The 17776-nt window shown below is 33.7% G+C and overlaps 1 protein-coding gene and 1 long non-coding RNA gene across 7 annotated transcripts; both read right to left on the bottom strand.

Moving 5' to 3' along the window:
- Positions 1-5643: 5643 nt before the first annotated feature.
- Positions 5644-16944, bottom strand: LOC133690999 (chromatin remodeling protein EBS-like). Of its 6 annotated transcripts, none has more exons than XM_062111289.1 (5): positions 15999-16429; positions 15840-15908; positions 12750-12896; positions 6572-6623; positions 5644-5809 (listed from the first exon to the last, which is right to left on the bottom strand). In XM_062111289.1, the coding sequence occupies exons 1-4, from the start codon at positions 16412-16414 to the stop codon at positions 6593-6595; spliced, it is 663 nt and encodes a 220-aa protein (XP_061967273.1). In that variant the 5' UTR covers positions 16415-16429; the 3' UTR covers positions 5644-5809; positions 6572-6592. The 6 variants fall into 6 exon arrangements, with proteins under 6 accessions (XP_061967273.1, XP_061967275.1, XP_061967276.1 ...); XM_062111291.1 differs by having other exon boundaries at positions 12758-12896; XM_062111292.1 differs by lacking the exon at positions 5644-5809 and adding an exon at positions 16629-16944 and having other exon boundaries at positions 5818-6623; positions 15999-16341.
- LOC133691000 (uncharacterized) lies at positions 7738-12740 on the bottom strand. The gene is made up of 2 exons (XR_009841563.1): positions 8675-12740; positions 7738-8495 (listed from the first exon to the last, which is right to left on the bottom strand). It is a non-coding gene; the product is annotated as an uncharacterized LOC133691000 (long non-coding RNA).
- Positions 16945-17776: the final 832 nt, after the last annotated feature.

Genomic DNA, 17776 nt, shown 5'->3' with positions numbered 1-17776 from the left:
AGTAGCCGGGGGAGAGAGGAGGAGAAACCGAGAGTGAGAGGGAACAGGGGAATGGGGGGAATGAGAGAAACCGAGAGGGAGAGGGAACATGGGAATTGGGGAAATTGGAACCGGGAGAGGGGAATGGGAACAGGGGAATTGGGGGAACTGGAACCGAGAGGAGAGGGGAATGGGAACAGTGCAATTGGGGAATGTTAATGGGGAATCATATGAACCGGTTATAACAAGGGGAAATGGGGAATGAATATAACAGGGGAAATGGAGAATTATAGAAACCAGTTATAATAAGGGAAATGGGGAATTATAGAAACCGATAGGGTGAGGGGAATGGGTGGGGAATGGGAGGGGAATAGCGAAATTATAATAGAACCCTAATAAACATAAATTTGTGTTTTATTTTGCTTTGATTAATTTATGATTAGTGTTTGATTATATTTGTTATATATGGATAAATTTGTGTGACTATGCCAGTAATTATATGGATTTCATTGCGCAATGTCTATTGATCGTTGTGAACTTATGAAATGTATAATTTTCAAAACGGTTTTATCATCGAGAAATTGAATGTTATGGTCTTAAATAATATATTTTAAGACCTTGTTTGTTTAGGGAATCAGATATCATTGCCATAACTATTATACATTGTTCGCTTCTTTCAGTATAATTTATTGTATTAATTGTGTAAGTATTTTATATGTTTTTTTTAATATTTATTTCCCTAAATTTTTAGGTTTTGTTATCAGAAAACTTCACTTTCATGTTATGGATAGTAAGATAATTCATGTAGCATGTATGGGAGTAGCTGTAACTGTGATAGCTACAGGGGTAGCTATTATTGAACAAGAAAGAAATACAATTTATATACTCAGAGAACCACGTATAAATGCAATTGCTCAACGAGAATTCTATATTGACAGCATTTTGAATCGAGGTGATAGACATTGCGTTGAACAAATTTGTATGAAACCTGTTGTCTTATATAGATTGTGTGATGTTCTCACAAGTCATGACCTATTACGATCAACTCAAAATGTGTCGATTAGGGAGCAAATAATTGTGTTCTTACAAATTGTAGGCCAAAACCAAAGATTTCGTTTTATTAGTGGTGTATACTATAGGTCTGTTGAAACTATCCATCGTTACTTTAGAATTGTTTTAAAAGCAGTTCTTAAGTTATACAAACACCTTATTAAAGATCCAGAGGATACAGTTCCAGCAGAGATAATGAATAATCGAAGATTCTATCCTTATTTTAAGGTATGAAAACAATATCAATATTTTTATACATTAATTAATTAGATCTTGAAGAAAAGGTTATAAATTATTTTTTCATGTTTATATAGGATTGTGTGGGAGCAATTGATGGTACCCATGTTGCTGCAAATGTTCCTGTTGAGATTCAAGGAAAGTTTCGAGGTCGAAAAGAAGAAACAACACAAAATGTTTTAGCAGCTATAACTTTTGATTTGAAGTTTATATATGTTTTAGCTGGCTGGGAAGAAAGTGCTCATGATTCACGGGTTTTAGGTGATGCATTATCAATACCTAATGGTCTAAAAATTCCAGAAGGTATATAATAAAGTATGTATTATATGCAATAAACATATAAAATGTCTTATTACATAAAGATAGTAATAGTTTTTTTTAATTTGTAGGGAAATATTATCTCGGTGATGCTGGTTACGGTATTCAAAAAGGAATCATTTCTCCTTTTCGTAGAGTTCGATATCACTTGAATGAGTTTACAAAACGTTCACCAGAAAATAAAAAGGAGCTATTTAATCTTCGACACTCTTCATTGAGAACCGTTATTGAGCGAGGGTTTGGTATTTTGAAGAGTCGTTTTAGATCAATTAATGAAAAATCTTTTTGGTCTTATGAAACACAAGTAGATGTTGTGCTTGCATGTTGTATTATTCATAATCACATAATGAGAGTTGATCCTTATGACTTTCTTATGGAAGAAATATGTTTGGAAAGTGAACCAATTAAACGAACAATCAATTTAAGTCAACAGGAGGAAAGGGAAGAGAATAGGGAGTGGATAACAAAAATAGAAATGATTGCATCAACCATGTGGAATGATTATAACACTCAAAGAAACTAGTAATTGAGTGTTAATTATATATGTTTGTTTTTATTATATCTTGTTTGAGTTTGTATTATCTTTGTTATGTATTTGGAGTAGATGTTGATTTTATTATAAGTTCTTATGTATTTTATGTATTCTCTTTTAAATATTAATTGTAGTTTTTATATGAAATTTATTAAATCTAAATATTATATGATTTTATTTTGTATAAATTTATAATTTTTTTTTTGTAGAAATGAGTTCTACACAGAATGAAAAATGTAAGGGCAAGCACTTCACATTGTCTAAGCCTATGTCGCACATGTTACTTGAGATATTAGCTGAGGAGGCACTTAAAGGAAGCAAAACCTTCTTTGAACTTTAAAGCAGAATCTTTTGTTAAGGTGGCTACAGAAATCAGTCAAAAATTCAATGTGCAATGCGAGCCTAAGCATGTGGACAATCATCTCAAGACTGTGAAAAAAGAATGGGGAATAATAACCCAACTTAAAAATAAAAGGCTTTGGCTGGGATGATTATCTGAAGATGATTACAATTTCGAAAGATGTATATGATGAAGAAGTAAAGGTATGATAAATATTATACTCTTTGTAATTTTTATATTTACTTTTGTTTCTAAAATGTTATATAATGAACTAAAAAATTGCATATTCTAAACTTTATGAACAGACACATCCCAATCATGACAAGTATCTCAACAAAAAACTTGATATGTACGAGGCAATGACAATTGTTGTTGGAAAAGACATGGCAACCGGAAATTATGCCAAATCATATGCTGATGTTAACATGGAAGAGAACACTGAAGAGCAATCAATTTCAATTGAAAATAAAGGGGAATATGAAGAAACTTCTAAGAAAAAAGAGACATCTTCCTCTAGTACACAAAAGAAGCAACATAGGAAGAGAAATCACATATATGAAGATGATGTTGTTGAAAAGTTGTCTAAACAGATTGCAGATGTAGCACTTGCAATTCAAAGCCTCAGCAAAAATCAACTTGATGTTAATGCGTTGTATATGGAAGTGATTAAAATTGAAGGCTTTGATGAGATCACTCTTGGGGATGCATTTGATCACTTGATCCAAAATGAAATGTTGGCAAAAGCATTTATGGCAAAAAATGCTAATTTGAGGAAAATTTGGGTTCAGAATTTTGTGACCCAACACTACTATAGGCCTGCTTGCTAAGATGGTTTGACTATGTTCAAAATTTAGGTTCAGACTATGTTTGTTATTTGACAAGTATGTTTATTTGTTTAATTCGGTCTAGCATGTTTATGTTTGTAATTTGAACTAATATGTATGTATATGACATCGAAACTTAATATTTATGCATGACTATGTTTGATGTTAGATATTTATATTTATTTCTTGATGCTCGTTTGATATATATTAAAGGGATATTAAAGGGATAATTGCCTTTACCCGTAAAAAAATATATATTTATCCAAAAAACCCATCAAAATATTTTTGTATGTATTTATCTTTTAAAAAATTCTTCATACAAAAAAAAACCCAAATATATAACTCTTACCATAAACTAATTTGGCTTTCTTCATATGAAAAAAAAAACTTATTTTAAGCTTTTAAAATTGAAAAAAATATATTAATAGGTTTTACTTAAAAAATATTTCACAAGCTTATTTCTCTATAATATAATATGACATATATAGTTATATTTTATAAAATAAGCTATGTATGAATATAGGATATAATAAAAAAAATCATCATTATACTTTTTAGATTTTATTCTTTTATTGTAAGTGATTAAATATTTATATTAAATATTTTATATATATTAGATAAAATTGAAAAACAAATTAATTCATTAATAAATTATTTTCCAATTCATTTTCCATAACATAACCAAATACTGGAAAGTGTTTTCTAGTTTATTTTTCATAACACTACCAAATATCAAAAAATACTTTCCCAGAATTCACTTTCTAAAAGGAAACAACTTTCCTGCAAACAAATAGAGCCTTAATTTCAAAGTTTGTATAAAATAATTATGAAGAGATTTTATACTAGAAAGATATGCAATTAGATTGCTATTATTGGCCTTATATTCAATATTATAAAATAGCAAGGATGAAAAACATAATGAAGATGTTGTATCTTCAAAGTAGAAAGTTTTAATATTACAGTAGTGATAACAACAACCATCACATTACTGTAAACATTGCTCTGCTTGTTGATGTTTCATCTACTAATGGTGAAGAAAAAACCAAACCAACTCCTAAATTAGTATCGTGTACTAATTCTCAAGGTCTTAAAACATTAAAAAATATTACATGTCCTTTAAATCAAAGAATCTTCAGGAAAAAAATAGAAAAGCACAATCGAACATCATCAATCACGTTGTTCTCCATGAAAAGAGACATTAGTACATGCAAGAAGTAGAAATATTGGTGGAGGTACAAAATTCTTTTTTATCAAAGACAATAGAATATGCATGCTTGTATAAAGGACATACCAATAAGCCAAGAATTCTAATACAAGACATGAAAAAACAAATATGCGGGATCAAAGTCAAAGAAATAGAATCATATAATATTTAGATTATATGATGATGTAGTACGAGAATTTTTTATTTTTTTTCAACATACAATTGGCTGGAAATTAAAAATGATATATTCAAAGTATATATTCCTTTGAAATGAAGGATTTCAATTTCTAGCTATGAACTTGAGGATAAGTTCTTGAGTGCGAAAGCTTGAAATGGGTGACAGAAGTCCCAGCTTAAAAAATAGTTTGGACAAGTAATATGATTTTTTTTTTTTTTTTGACAAACACAGGATATAATTTTTTATTCAATTGTTAAATTGAATTAAAATATTTTTAAAATATTCTAATAGCTCTATTCTTTATAGAATAAGATAGCCTCATTCATGTTAGTAACATGCCCAAATTCAGTGTGGAAGCTCCTGCTTGGAATTTTCTTTATTTTCCTATTTTTGTTTGAATTATTTTTTTCTATTTAAATTAAAATTTTACTAATTATAATATTTTTTATATTTAAAAAGCGTATTTTTCATATAAAATTATTAAATTACAAACTTTTCAGAAAACATCAAAACTTTGTCTCTATTTTTATACTTTAGAGTAGTAGTTTCAAGGCTTGGAAAACCTAGTTTTTACCTACACTATATGCCACGTCAAATCATGAAAATAAAATGAGTTAATTATACAGAGTCCAATAGTTTAGCAAAACTAATTATTTAGTCCTTGTGATTTTAGAAACTATATATTTAATTCTTGTGTTTTCACATTCTTTTTCCGTCATTTTATATTGCCTTCCAATTTAATTTCTTTTTTTATTTTAAGAAATAGAAAAGTTTTTTTTAAAAAAAAAGCAAATAAAAAGGAAAAATTGAAGGTATTTTTGGAAACAAAATTCTACTCAATTAAATATAGTCAAAGAACTATTTAATTATTTTTTAATACTCTAATAATTACTTAATTTGTTTCGATAAACAACAGAAACCAAGTTATAATTCACTCAGAAAAAATGAATAGATCTCAAAACTAGAAAGTGATTCAAAGGCTGCCAGGATGATGTGCGGGGGTGTGTTTTTTCTTCTTTTTTTTTCTCTGCTAACTACATTGTCCATTTTATTTTGTGAAGGAAACTCCACACCCACACCCCCTCCAAAGACTGCCACCTCAATGGCATGTTCTGCATTTGCACTTTTGCCCTAAGCTTATCAAATCCTACCATCAATGAATAAATGTAGCTCTGGATTAGTTATTGGAAAAACACAGAATGTTTTATATCTCTTTCTGATATGAGATTGAAACTATTATTATGCATCAAATTCTATAAAAGTTTTGGTAACAGCAGCACGCATTTCCTTGGTGAATCTAACTTCCCAGAGATGTAAGCTTTCCCAAAAAGTAGTTTAGGAAACTTTTCCAGCTGATAATATAAACTCTCCCCCTTTTCCTTGGCTTGTTGAAAGCTACAGGTATTTCACCTCAATGTTTTCAGATCAGCAAAGATGAAGCATGTGGAACATATCATTCCAAATTAGACAATGGAAACCTCTACAGAACCTATAAAAAGAACAGTACACCCTCTTGTGATTTGCTTCAGAGAGGAGATTCCATCAAAGCTCTTGCTCAGCTCCAATCTTATCTATTTTTATCTCCCCTTTACTAATAAAAGGAAAGGAACAAAGAACAACAATGCTATCATGACAAGAGTTGCAGAAAATCACAAGAAAACCTAAATGTTCTCTAAATTCTCAGTTCACTGTCGTGCTCAGTCCTTAAGACGCAGCACCTTTTTTTTTTGGGTGGAGACTTGCAAGGACATCAATGATCACAAAATCATCTCCGAAGCTCTTTCACACATACAGACACTAGAACACGATAATTAATAGAAAGCCTCTAGTTTGTGCAAGCACAACAATTCCATAGCATAACAAGAAGGATGACAACGATGGTGGAGCTAATGCAAGAACGTTTACTAACCCTTTGTTAAGCACCACAACTTCAGTCACCTCTTCCTACGTTTTGTCTCCACCTAGCACAAGAGTAAACGACAACCACATCAGAAAAAATTGAGAATAATAAAGCAGATTCAGCTAATTACTTTTTGCGGGCGACCAAAGACAACCAGTGAAACAATTGCTACGATCAAAGACATTCAGCAAATTAAAATTGTTTCCAATTACATATTTTCCTTTCCTTTTCACCTTAACTTTAAGAAGTCACATTCTTACAGCCTTTACACATCTATTGGTTGATAGCTTTTCAGTGATAGTTGTGCAATAGTTCCATTGTTTGAAATAATCCATCCCATGCAGTTTCTTCGCAAAATAGCGAAAATCATTTTTCCTTCAAAGAACTTCCTTTTCATGAATCAGAATTCCAGAAAAATGCAGAGAAACCTATATGCACTCGGTTATTAAAATCCATTGTCCAATCTCTAGGTTGCTGATCAACATTAATCAAGCATGCATTATTTTTAGTTCAAGCAGGTAGTTACAATTTAACAAAAATCAGAGATCATCAATACTTCATGTCAGTTCCTCCCTCCATTTGTTTTTTCTAGCTTGTTAAGAAAGATGAGCTGCAGCCTAAGGCCAAGACATCATGTCATGAAGAACTTCAGGAATACAAACACGCATGCTTACAAATTACCAGGACAGCTTTTTAAGATCAAATTGTAAAGAGCTTTAGGCATGTCTATAGAATTAGAAAGAGAGCGCACTGTAACTACCACCCCTTGATAGGCTAAACAGAAAAGGCAGAAGTCTGTACTCTTTTTTTTTTTTTGACAACGCTCAATCTTTTCTTTTTCTTTTTTTTTCTTTCATGTGTGCTTGTGTGGAAGGGCTTTCACCAGTACATTTTGACCACAAACCATTGTGCTCGTAGCTATTTCGATTATACCCAACTTCATGAGAAATATCTTGCACATGCATTAAAATCTAATATAGCTATGTCCATGTGATTGAAGGCAGAACTAAACATAAATTGAACAATACATGCTCACCATACAATTAATAAAATCCAGGGCAGAGATATAGAGAACTGTGATATTTTACAGAATAAACATTACACTATCATGAAGACATAATAGTGCAGCAATAATTCATTTTTTGTAACAATTAGCATAAAAGTAGCCATAAAAGTAAAGCTATGCAATTTCTTTCTGGTTATATGAGAGAAAGGAGCAAAGACCCCAAAAGTTCACATCATGTCCTCCAAGCCAATAAGGGTATGGGCCCTTATTGGTGATCCTATATCTTGACTAAAACAATGAGTTTTGTCTTAATGCCTCTCAATAGAGAGTTCCTTCCATTATATAGAACCAAATAGCATAATACATCCCTAATTACAAGGCTGATTTCCAACTCCAACCTAGCTAAATATGGAAACCATATACACAACTATATAATTAGCATACAATTAGAATCATATAACTAATATAGCCTTAAATAATGTCAGCCCATACCCTATTGACATCCCCTCTTAAATTGATGTTAGTTGATCAAGAAGAATTAATTTACCAACCAAAAATTAATGACGTTGTCAGGTCATAGCCTTGGTAAAGATGTCAACAATATGAAGATCAGTGGAAACATGCAGAAGAGTGATGATCTGGGTATCCTTGGCTTCCCGAATAGAATGGCGGTACACTTGAATATGCTTCGTAAACTCATGAAAAACAGGATTGGCCACAATCTAAATGGCACTAGTGTTGTCTGCATGAAAAGGAGTAGGGTTGAGCTGGGAGAAGCCAAGCTCAGCTAGCAGTCCATGTAGCCAGACAATCTCAGAACAAGCAGCAAACATAGCACGGTATTCGGATTTTGTAGAGGATTTGGACATGCGTGCCTACTTCTTACTCTTCCAGGAGATCAAGGAGTTGCCAAGAAACATGCACCATCTAGTAACAGAGCAACGAGTATCAAGAAATCCAGCCCAATCAACATCACTAAATGCAACAAGACGAGGAGTACCGGCAGGAAAGAATAACCCACAGCTAGGTGAGCCTCTGAGATATCGAATGATACAACAAACAGCAACTAAATGTAGATGACACAGAGATTGCATAAACTATCTAACCTGCTAAACCGCAAAAGAGATAGCAGGTCATGTGATCATCAAATAGTTCAAGCTCCCAACCAGTTGACAAAACACAGTAAGATTAGGAAGGAGGTCGCCTTCCTCATAACAATATTTCACGTTAACCTCCAAAAAAGTATCCACGGAGGAGGTATCCTAAAGACCTGTCAAAGTAATCAAATCCTACGTATATTTATGTTGATTTAAGAATATACCAATGTGAAGCTCCAACCCCAAGAAGTATATAAGCGAGCCAAGATTCATCATATGAAATGAGGCCTGAAGATGCTGCTGGAGACGGGTAATCAAGATGGAATTTGTCCCAGTAATAACAATATCATCAACATAGATAAGGAAAAGAAGAATACCCATAGATGTCTTGCAAAGAAACAAGGAAGAGTCATACTTGCTTTGCTGAAAAGAAAACTGAAGCAAGGTGGCTCGAAATTTGTCAAACTAGGCTTAAAGAGCCTATTTCAGTCCATATAAAGAGTGCTTCAACTTTCAGACATCCAAGGAAGAATTGGAGATCACACTAGGAGGTAGTGTCATGTAAACTTCCTCTTTGAGATCACCATGGAGAAAAGCGTTTTTGACATCCATTTGATGAAGCGGCCAACCTTGTGAAGCAGCAAGAGCAACCAATCATGCTTTATATCGATCTAAAGTCCCATCAGAACGGAGTTTGATTGAGTAAATTCACTTACAACCAATAGCTTTAACAGTCACTGAGCAAGGAACATCATCCTAGGTATGATTATCATTAAGAGCGTGAAGCTCATCTATCATGGCCTCCCATCAACATTCATGTTTAACTGCCTCAAAATAACATGTAGGAATTGGAATAAATGACAAAGTAGAATGAAAGGGTGTAAGGTAAAATCCATATCATTCAGGAGGGCGAGAGAATCGTAGAATGCCAAGAAATAGGGCCAAAATCCAACTCAGTCATGAAAGGCATCATCTAAACAGGCTCAAAAGGCGGGTCGGGCTCAAGAAGAGGCAAAGTTGGGCATCGTCATTCATACACAAATCCAGGCTTGAACCATTCAGGAGTAAAAGGCAAGTCGTCAAAGTATGGAAGAACAGGTATCTCAGGCATGGACGCAACATGAGCGAAAAAGAAATGTTGATTTTCAAATAAAACAACATGACGAGATATATGAAATCTATTAGAGCATGGATCATAGCAAACATAACCTTTGATAGAAATATTATAACCCATAAAAGCACATCTAACAGATTGAGCAAACAATTTGCTGTGTTGATGAGAAGGAAAATGAACAAAACAAACACGACCAAAGGTATGCATGTCAAGATAGCGATTATGTTGTTGATAAAGACAATAATAAAGAGTCTCAAATTTCAAAACATTGGAGGGCAATCTATTAATTAGATGGACTGCTGTGGATACGGTTTCAACCTAGAATTTAGGGGGGACAGAAATTTCAAGCAATAAAGTACGAGCAACATCTAACAGATGACAATTCTTACATTCAACACCATTTTGTTGAGGTGTATAGGGACAAGAACGCTGGGAGACAATGCCTTTTTGGTTAAGAAACTCATCAAATTCACGAGACATATATTCCCCACCTAAATCAGACCTTAACGCTTTTAACACCTAAAGAAGATTGAGTTTCAACAGAAACAACATATCATTGAAAGATACAAATTACCTTAGATTTAGAATGAAGAATATAAATCTAGGTATATTTGTTGTAATCGTCGATGAATGTAACAAAGTATTTATAATACGCATGAGATATATGGAGAGATACCCCACACGTCACTACGAACCCAATCAAAACATTTTTTAGCACGAGTAATTGTGAGAAGGAAAGGAAAAAGGACTTACTTAATTTGCATGTGGAATAATCAAGAGAAAAATGGGATGAAAATTGATCTTTATTGCCCAAAAAACCGGAGTTTATTAAATAAGATAAGACAACAGGGTTAGGATGACACAAACATTTGTGCCATGTTTCACTTTTATGGTTTACAATAGTACAAGCCATAAAAATAACTAGAGGAATGGGAAAGTGTAGAAAAAACAATAATCCAACTTTGGGCCCCTTAGCGAGTATCTTCCCTGACACCTAATACTGCACGAGACAACCATAACGAAAAAACAAAACATCACAACCATCATCAACCAACTAGCCTATCGATATAAGACTAGTGGAAAGTTCAAGAGATACAAATATATCTCTAACAGAGGAATTAACATCTCCAACATCATGAATAGGTAAATTGACTACCATTAGCAATCATAACTTGTAAAAATGTTGTATATGGCCAAATATTGTGAAAAGTGTCATGATTAGAAGCACCAGAATAAATAAGCCATGATTTTAATTGTAGGAAACTGTTACCTTTAAGTCCCAAGGTTGAAAAGGCAAAAATAATCATTTGTTTGACCATCATAGGAGTAAGGAAATATGAATCACCAACAGCGAAAGATGAAGAACCAACTGTAGCCTAATAGGCATTTGCTCAATGATTCTAAGGATGGATAGGGCAATCTCTAATAATATGTCCTAGCTTTTTGCAGTAATTACAATACTTCTTCACACAATGGGTAGTAATATGTTTTTATTCCTTGCAGCTATAACATTGAACTTTTCGCATGTCCTTACCTTTCCCTTTCACTTGAACAGCATAGGCAACAATATTAGTGGGTAATTTGTCTTGCTGTAAGGTAGCCCGTGTAGCAAGATGTTGCTCTTCACAAAGTAACTCCTCAAAGCACATATATAAAGAAGGAGAGGGATCGCGATTCATCAAATTAAACCAAGCAGCCTCGAACTCAAGTCGCAATTTCATCAAAAATTTATCTCTCTTGCACTGCTCATGAACCTCTTAAACTGCAGCGAGAGAACCATCAAGTACCTTTGCATAGATTATATCAGCAAATTATGCCTATAAGATCTGAAATCCAGTAAAAGACTCCTGAATAGAGAGACCTCCCTAAGTATAATTTGCAATTTCATACTCCAATTGAAATCGTCAGGCCGTGTTGTTCTAACTATAGACTTTCTTTAGATATTCCCACAAACTCTTGGCAGTCTTATACGGCCTCAGATTTAGAGCAATCAGAGAGTCAACATAGGCTAAAATCCAGGTCATGATTCTAGCATTTTTTATCTTCCACTGAGCCAACTTTGAATCCTCGGTAGGAGCCAGATCACTTTCATCTATATGGCCTCATAACTCTTTCCCCATAACAAATATAAAAGAAATTGGAATTCCCAGACAGAATAATTATTGCCCGTAAATTTCACCCCAAAGGACTTTGAATTACTAGTGTTCATGATACCAAAAAATAATAAGTCCAAAGTCTAGTAATTAAATAGCAAGTTAGCAAGCCCAAATCACCAAAACAATAACAAATCACCAGAATAAAATCCCAAATCACCAAAACGACAACAAATCACTAGAATAAAATTAAGTTCAAACTTGGTAGTTGACAACCCGAAAAAACCCAAGCCACTTTGACACCAAATATCGGCAACAACACCTTCAAAGATTGCGCTGACAACTAAAAAGAGCTACAAAATTTGCCGACAGCAAGAGATCAATGAAATGATCCCAAACCATCCTCCTAGCAAACACTCAACAATTCTAACCCTTGATAGTAACTATAGAATGAGACAACCCTAATTTGAATGTTTAGGCTCTGATACCATGATAGAAACAATAGGTTTTGTCTGAATGCCTCTCAATAGATAGTTTCTTCCATTATATAGAACCAAATAGAATAATACATCCCTAATTACAAGACTGATTTCCAGCTCCAACCTAGCTAAATATAACCAAATATACAACTATATAATTAGCATACAATTAGAATCCTATAATTAATATGGCCTTAAATAATGCCAGCCCATTTCCTACTCACATCTTAGAGATATAGTGGTAATTTATCAACATCTAACTTGGAACAAAGCCAGCTTGAGAAACCAGACAATGTTAGTTTTCGTAGTGATGAACACAAATTGCAGTAAAAGATGTTACCACATTGTACAGCTAAACTGATTCTAGTTTCCTTAATGATTTGAAACAACTGGAGTACCTTCTTACCTTAGCTTCAAGGGATGGAGATACTGGGAATACATTCATAGATCTTTTCGCATCATCTTCAGATGAGCAGTCAGAGCATAGAAAGTGATCCAATTTTTTGGCTTCTTCAATTGTCATACCCATACAAGATGGATGAAACCTGCAGCAGATCAGTAATCAATGATCACAAAACAAGCGCTTTTGTGTTGTTATTGCATAACCCTTGAATTACAAGAGAGCAACATGTAGCATAAATCATGCTTAGTACATAAAATACAGAATATCAACAAGCAGTTGAATACCAACAAAAATTGTACTACTAAACAAGATAGATATTCTCTCTTCTTACAGAGCAAACCATTCATGAACTTTCAGAGATGACTACAATAAAAAAATTATCTTGATTAGCTCCTGCTTGGACATCATTAAAAATTGCATTTAATAGAAAGTGGTTGTTTATCCTATGATAGCACAGGATTAGCATTTTGAGCCTTTCCACAACCTTTTCCAAACTGGTTTATACCGTTAAGACCGAAGAACAGAAGGATAATGGAGCTAGATACAAACCAGCTAAAGTGGCAGCTTCAGCATCAAATCCTCTTAGGCATCCTATCCAATGCCTAATTTAATTTGTAAAACAATATAGAGGCCCATATCTCCTCCCAAAGCTTTTGTTCCCCCCCCCCCCCCCTCGTTTTGGGTATGCAGGCTTTTTGGAAAATCCTAGCATGAAATCTTTTTTTTTCTGTGCAACAGACACCCTAAAATGTCAATCTACTATTACATTGGGTTGGCTTTAGGGGTTTTGCACAATGAGCTATGGAAATTCCTATGCTCATGGTTAAGTTAGTAGACTTGGAGTTTGGAGAGGGTGGGTTTTTGCATATGAAAGAAAAGGTTGTATCATGTAGCAATACTAGTCAAATAATGAAGGACCACCAGAAAAGTGCATCTCTAACCTCTTTGAAGGATATTTGAGAAACACTACACATTGCAGACATACAGAATGCTTAATGAGATGGATTTCTTAGAGATATTACTTATTTATTTTGTTTAAGTTCAGTATATAGTTTGATTTGTAGGAGTTCTTCACTTCTACTGATCAAACAACAAAATACAAGGTGCTCATTTTCTCTCTATACGAGCCTGCCTTCAAATCTATACTGTTTTTAACAATTAGATAAGTTCTCAACCATCAATTCCAGTTTTTCAGTCCTTTCCAAATACACAGCAAACAAAGGAAATTGAACATCTCTATAGATAGTATAAATACAGCACTTCTTTTATAAAATTGGAAAGAAAGCTCTTATAGCCAAAAGAAAGAAAAAAAAGAGTTCCTTTTATTGTATCATGCTATCTACGAATCAACCAGATTTGATGATCGCAACTTGATAAAAAGAAATCTAGTGAATCTATTCAATCATCATCTTTTGATGATGCTATGAAATAAGATATTCATGAATTTCATCAATAGCATTAGTAAATAGCATTGCACCTATGCCTAAAGAGTATCTTCTTGTCCAAACTATCTCTCAAACCTCATTATAGCATGTTTAAGATGTAAATTTTACAATTTTCCAATTTTGAAATCACCTCCTGTATAACATCAATTTCCTAATTGCACCTCAACCTTGCCTGCTACATTCTTTAATCACTGATTGTTGAAAAGAATGTTAAAAACCACGCTTTATGCTCTCCATAGACAGCTCAATTCCATACTTCATTTAGATGTTGATCGCACAGAGTATACCACATATGTTCTTTGGTTTCTTTCTTCCCCCACCCAACCCCCCTTTTTCCTTATCTATAAGGAGCCATTCAACCTTGATTTGTACTATTTTGCAAAAGAAAAGGCAATGGTAATTGGTGCCAATTTCAAATTCCTCAAGCCATCTTAGCTTTATAGTTCTAACATGGTCCTTAAATGGAAGAATGAAATTTGTAGCAAATTTAGATATGCAAATTATTCAATGAATGATTTCAACAAGCAACAGAATACTAACTGCAGTAAACTGGAATTTTTTCTTTCACCCTTCAGAACTAGGAAATGTATTAACCTTGTCTTTGAGAGGATCCTTTTCTTACTTTAAGCATCTTTGATTTCTTCAATTGTTAATACTTAATGCTTTACCTACCATGTTCAACCACTAAGAACTTCAGAAATCAAGCATATTCAAGTTTGAAGGGGGGAAAAAGAGATAAATGAGATATCCACTTGACAGAAAGGAACAAAACAGAAATTAAAAAAATTACTAATTTGATGTCCAAATAGTTCATCCTCAGCATGTGTTACTGCACACAAAAGTCCTATACTAACAGATTTCTGCGTTTTCAGAACAGTATTTCAATCAAAAATTCTGTTTAAGATATTCAACACTGCTAGGGTTTTTTGTAATTGACAATGAGGATCTGACACAGAGCTCCATATAAGTAGTAACATGCATGAGAACAAATAATCTACAGCCTAAAAATGGCTAAATAAAGCCTGCAGTGTGTTAAAATTAAGTGTTTTTAGTTCCATAAAAGAATTTCTGCTAGGAAGTAAACTTTCTATACAAGATACAAGGTACAACTTCTATTCAAGGGAAGCCACCACTAGATATATAACAAGAAGAAATGACCTTATGCAACTTGATAAAACTAGATAAATCTCACAGATGCTACTTTTCATGTAATGCTCTATATCCTTTGCTGATCCCTATAAGCTCTCATGAAGTTAACATGTCTGCCCAACATAAAACAGAGTTTACAGTAGGCCACTTAATCTTACAAGCAATAGAAAAATGGCTACGCATTCTCGAAAAGGATCCCTATCTCTCACACCATAGTTTTTAGAAAAATGGCTACGCATTCTCGAAAAGGATCCCTATCTCTCACACCATAGTTTTTCTTGAAGTTTTAGAAGAATAAAACAAAGGGAAAAGTCATCGTAAGTACTAATCATGAAGCTACAACAATTCATTCGAATGAAAACAACACCTGTCACATTGGTTCTGACAAAGGTAGCTCGAACAATTTCAAAGATTAGATGAGATAAAATGGAACTAATCTCGCAGTTACAAAGCATAGAATTACAAAAATGAGTGTGGTATCAGCAAATTACCAATCTTTGCATCCCTCGCATTGCACCATGAGATCGTCTGGATTGTATGGCATCTCGCACTTACAGTACCTTCAAAGACACCAATTCAAAAGGCCATTCAATTCAACACTAAACCCCAAAAAAATCAACTCAAAATTACATCAAAAGAACAAAACTCACACAGCTACACGATCAGGAGTGAACCCACCGGTGGAAGCCTTGTACTCGAACCTACAAAAGTAATCCTCAGCTCCAACATTCTCAAGCTTACTATAGTTCTTGAAGGAGTGCACTGTGCACTTGCCTTCGATTGTGTGTGCACTTTGCATATCATGGTGGTCTGACAAGAATAACTCTTTGGCTCCGTGGAATTGACGGCGTCCCCCAATGGATTCCTCCGGCCGGTAGTACCACCGTACACGAACTTTAACGTTGTTTCTATGATCTGCCTCGATTTTCTCTACAAGTGCCACGTATGGAAGCTTATCGGTATCCGATGGGCGCATCAACACACAATCACCAGCTGCAATAACAAGCATGAATACACCCAAAATCAGAACCCCAACAAAAAGGAAAGGATGAAAAAGAAAAGGCATTTGGGTTTCGTTAAAATTAGAAAAAAAATATGAAAAACAAAACAATAGGTATATAAAATTGAAAGAAAAAGGAGACATTTTGGCAATCAGGGTCTTAAAGGCTGAAACTTTAACCAAAGAAATCGATGGGTTTCTAGTTTGATAGTAAAAAAAAAAAAAACAGAGAAGAAATTTGTAGCTGGAAATTATGGGTTTAAACAAGGTAAATGCTTACGTCTAACAACTTTGTTGGTGCCTTTGATAGTGTAGGAATCAAGGTCTTTTTTGCCAGGTTTGGTTTTGGCCATGAATTGCTTGGTTTTAGTCGGTAGTCAAGTACTGATTTTTTTCTATTTTTTGTGAAATGTGTACGGATTAAGAAAGGTTTTGTAAGGGGTTAAGGTTTGTTGACATAGAAGTGGAAGGCAAAGAAACCCTAGGGCAGGGCAGGGGCCGAGAAATGGAGGGCAGGGAGTACAGAGAAAGAAAGGAACTAGTTGATGGAGATGGATTTTGTTTGTAAGAAGAAACTAGGTGGAGGACACATCATCATCATCATCATCATCAGTCTTTTTCTGCTTCTTCTTTTTTTTTAATTATGTACATGCATGCATGGTATACAGGACAAATACAGTATTAAAAATATTTTCCGTGCTCTACATGTTTACAAGATTAGGCTGCTGTAATATCCCGCGACAGTTTATTACAGTGTTATTTAACCCGAACCCGCTTGGCAAACAAAATATAATATGACCCAATGATTTTATATTTGAATTGGGTCAAGTTTTATTACATGTGATCATTTTCGGTTCGGTTTGGTTTTTATCAAAAAAAATAACCAAATCAATTTTTTAAAAAAAAAAACCAAAACCGGTTCAACCGACCGGTTTCGGTTCTTTTTTAGTACAAAAACTGGTTTAAACCTGTTTGGCTTGGTTTTTTGGTTTGGCTCGGTTTTGGCTTGGTTTTGGCTCGGTTTTTTGCCGATTTGGGTTTGGTCCGGTTCGTTTTTTGGTTTTAGGCTTATAAAACCGGAACCGAACCGGCCGGTTTTTTGAAAATTTTAATCTGTTTTTTTCATAGTTCGGTTTTTTTAATTATTTTTTTTTTATTTTTCTTAATTTTTCAGTTTTTTTACTCACCCCTAGGTTTTTCAGTTTTCTATTAAACTACGTAAAAATTAATCCAATTAAAATCCAATTAATTTAGTAGATCAATTTATATCCTGTTTAAAACTCAATTAAATTAATCATAATTAAATTAAAATCCAAAACCAGAGGTTAAATGTCTTGATTAGTAGTCGAGTATAAATAAGATAACATCATATCCAACTTTACATTTATCTTCCCATGTTATGTTTCATGATTTTTGTCATTCAATTTG

This window comes from Populus nigra, chromosome 4, assembly GCF_951802175.1.
Source record: "Populus nigra chromosome 4, ddPopNigr1.1, whole genome shotgun sequence".
In the NCBI taxonomy this organism is placed as follows: domain Eukaryota; kingdom Viridiplantae; phylum Streptophyta; class Magnoliopsida; order Malpighiales; family Salicaceae; genus Populus; species Populus nigra.
The sequence above is the reverse complement of the archived record's forward strand: the minus strand, read 5'-3'. Positions and strand labels throughout refer to the sequence as shown.

Coding starts and splice junctions, on each gene's coding strand:
- LOC133690999 (XM_062111292.1), bottom strand. CDS start 16,701: ATGGCCAAAACCAAACCTGGCAAAAAAGACCTTGATTCCTACACTATC. Junction 15,909..15,998: donor ACTCCTGATCGTGTAGCTGT/GTGAGTTTTGTT, acceptor GTGTCTTTGAAG/GTACTGTAAGTGCGAGATGC. Junction 12,897..15,839: donor TGCGAGGGATGCAAAGATTG/GTAATTTGCTGA, acceptor GATCTGCTGCAG/GTTTCATCCATCTTGTATGG.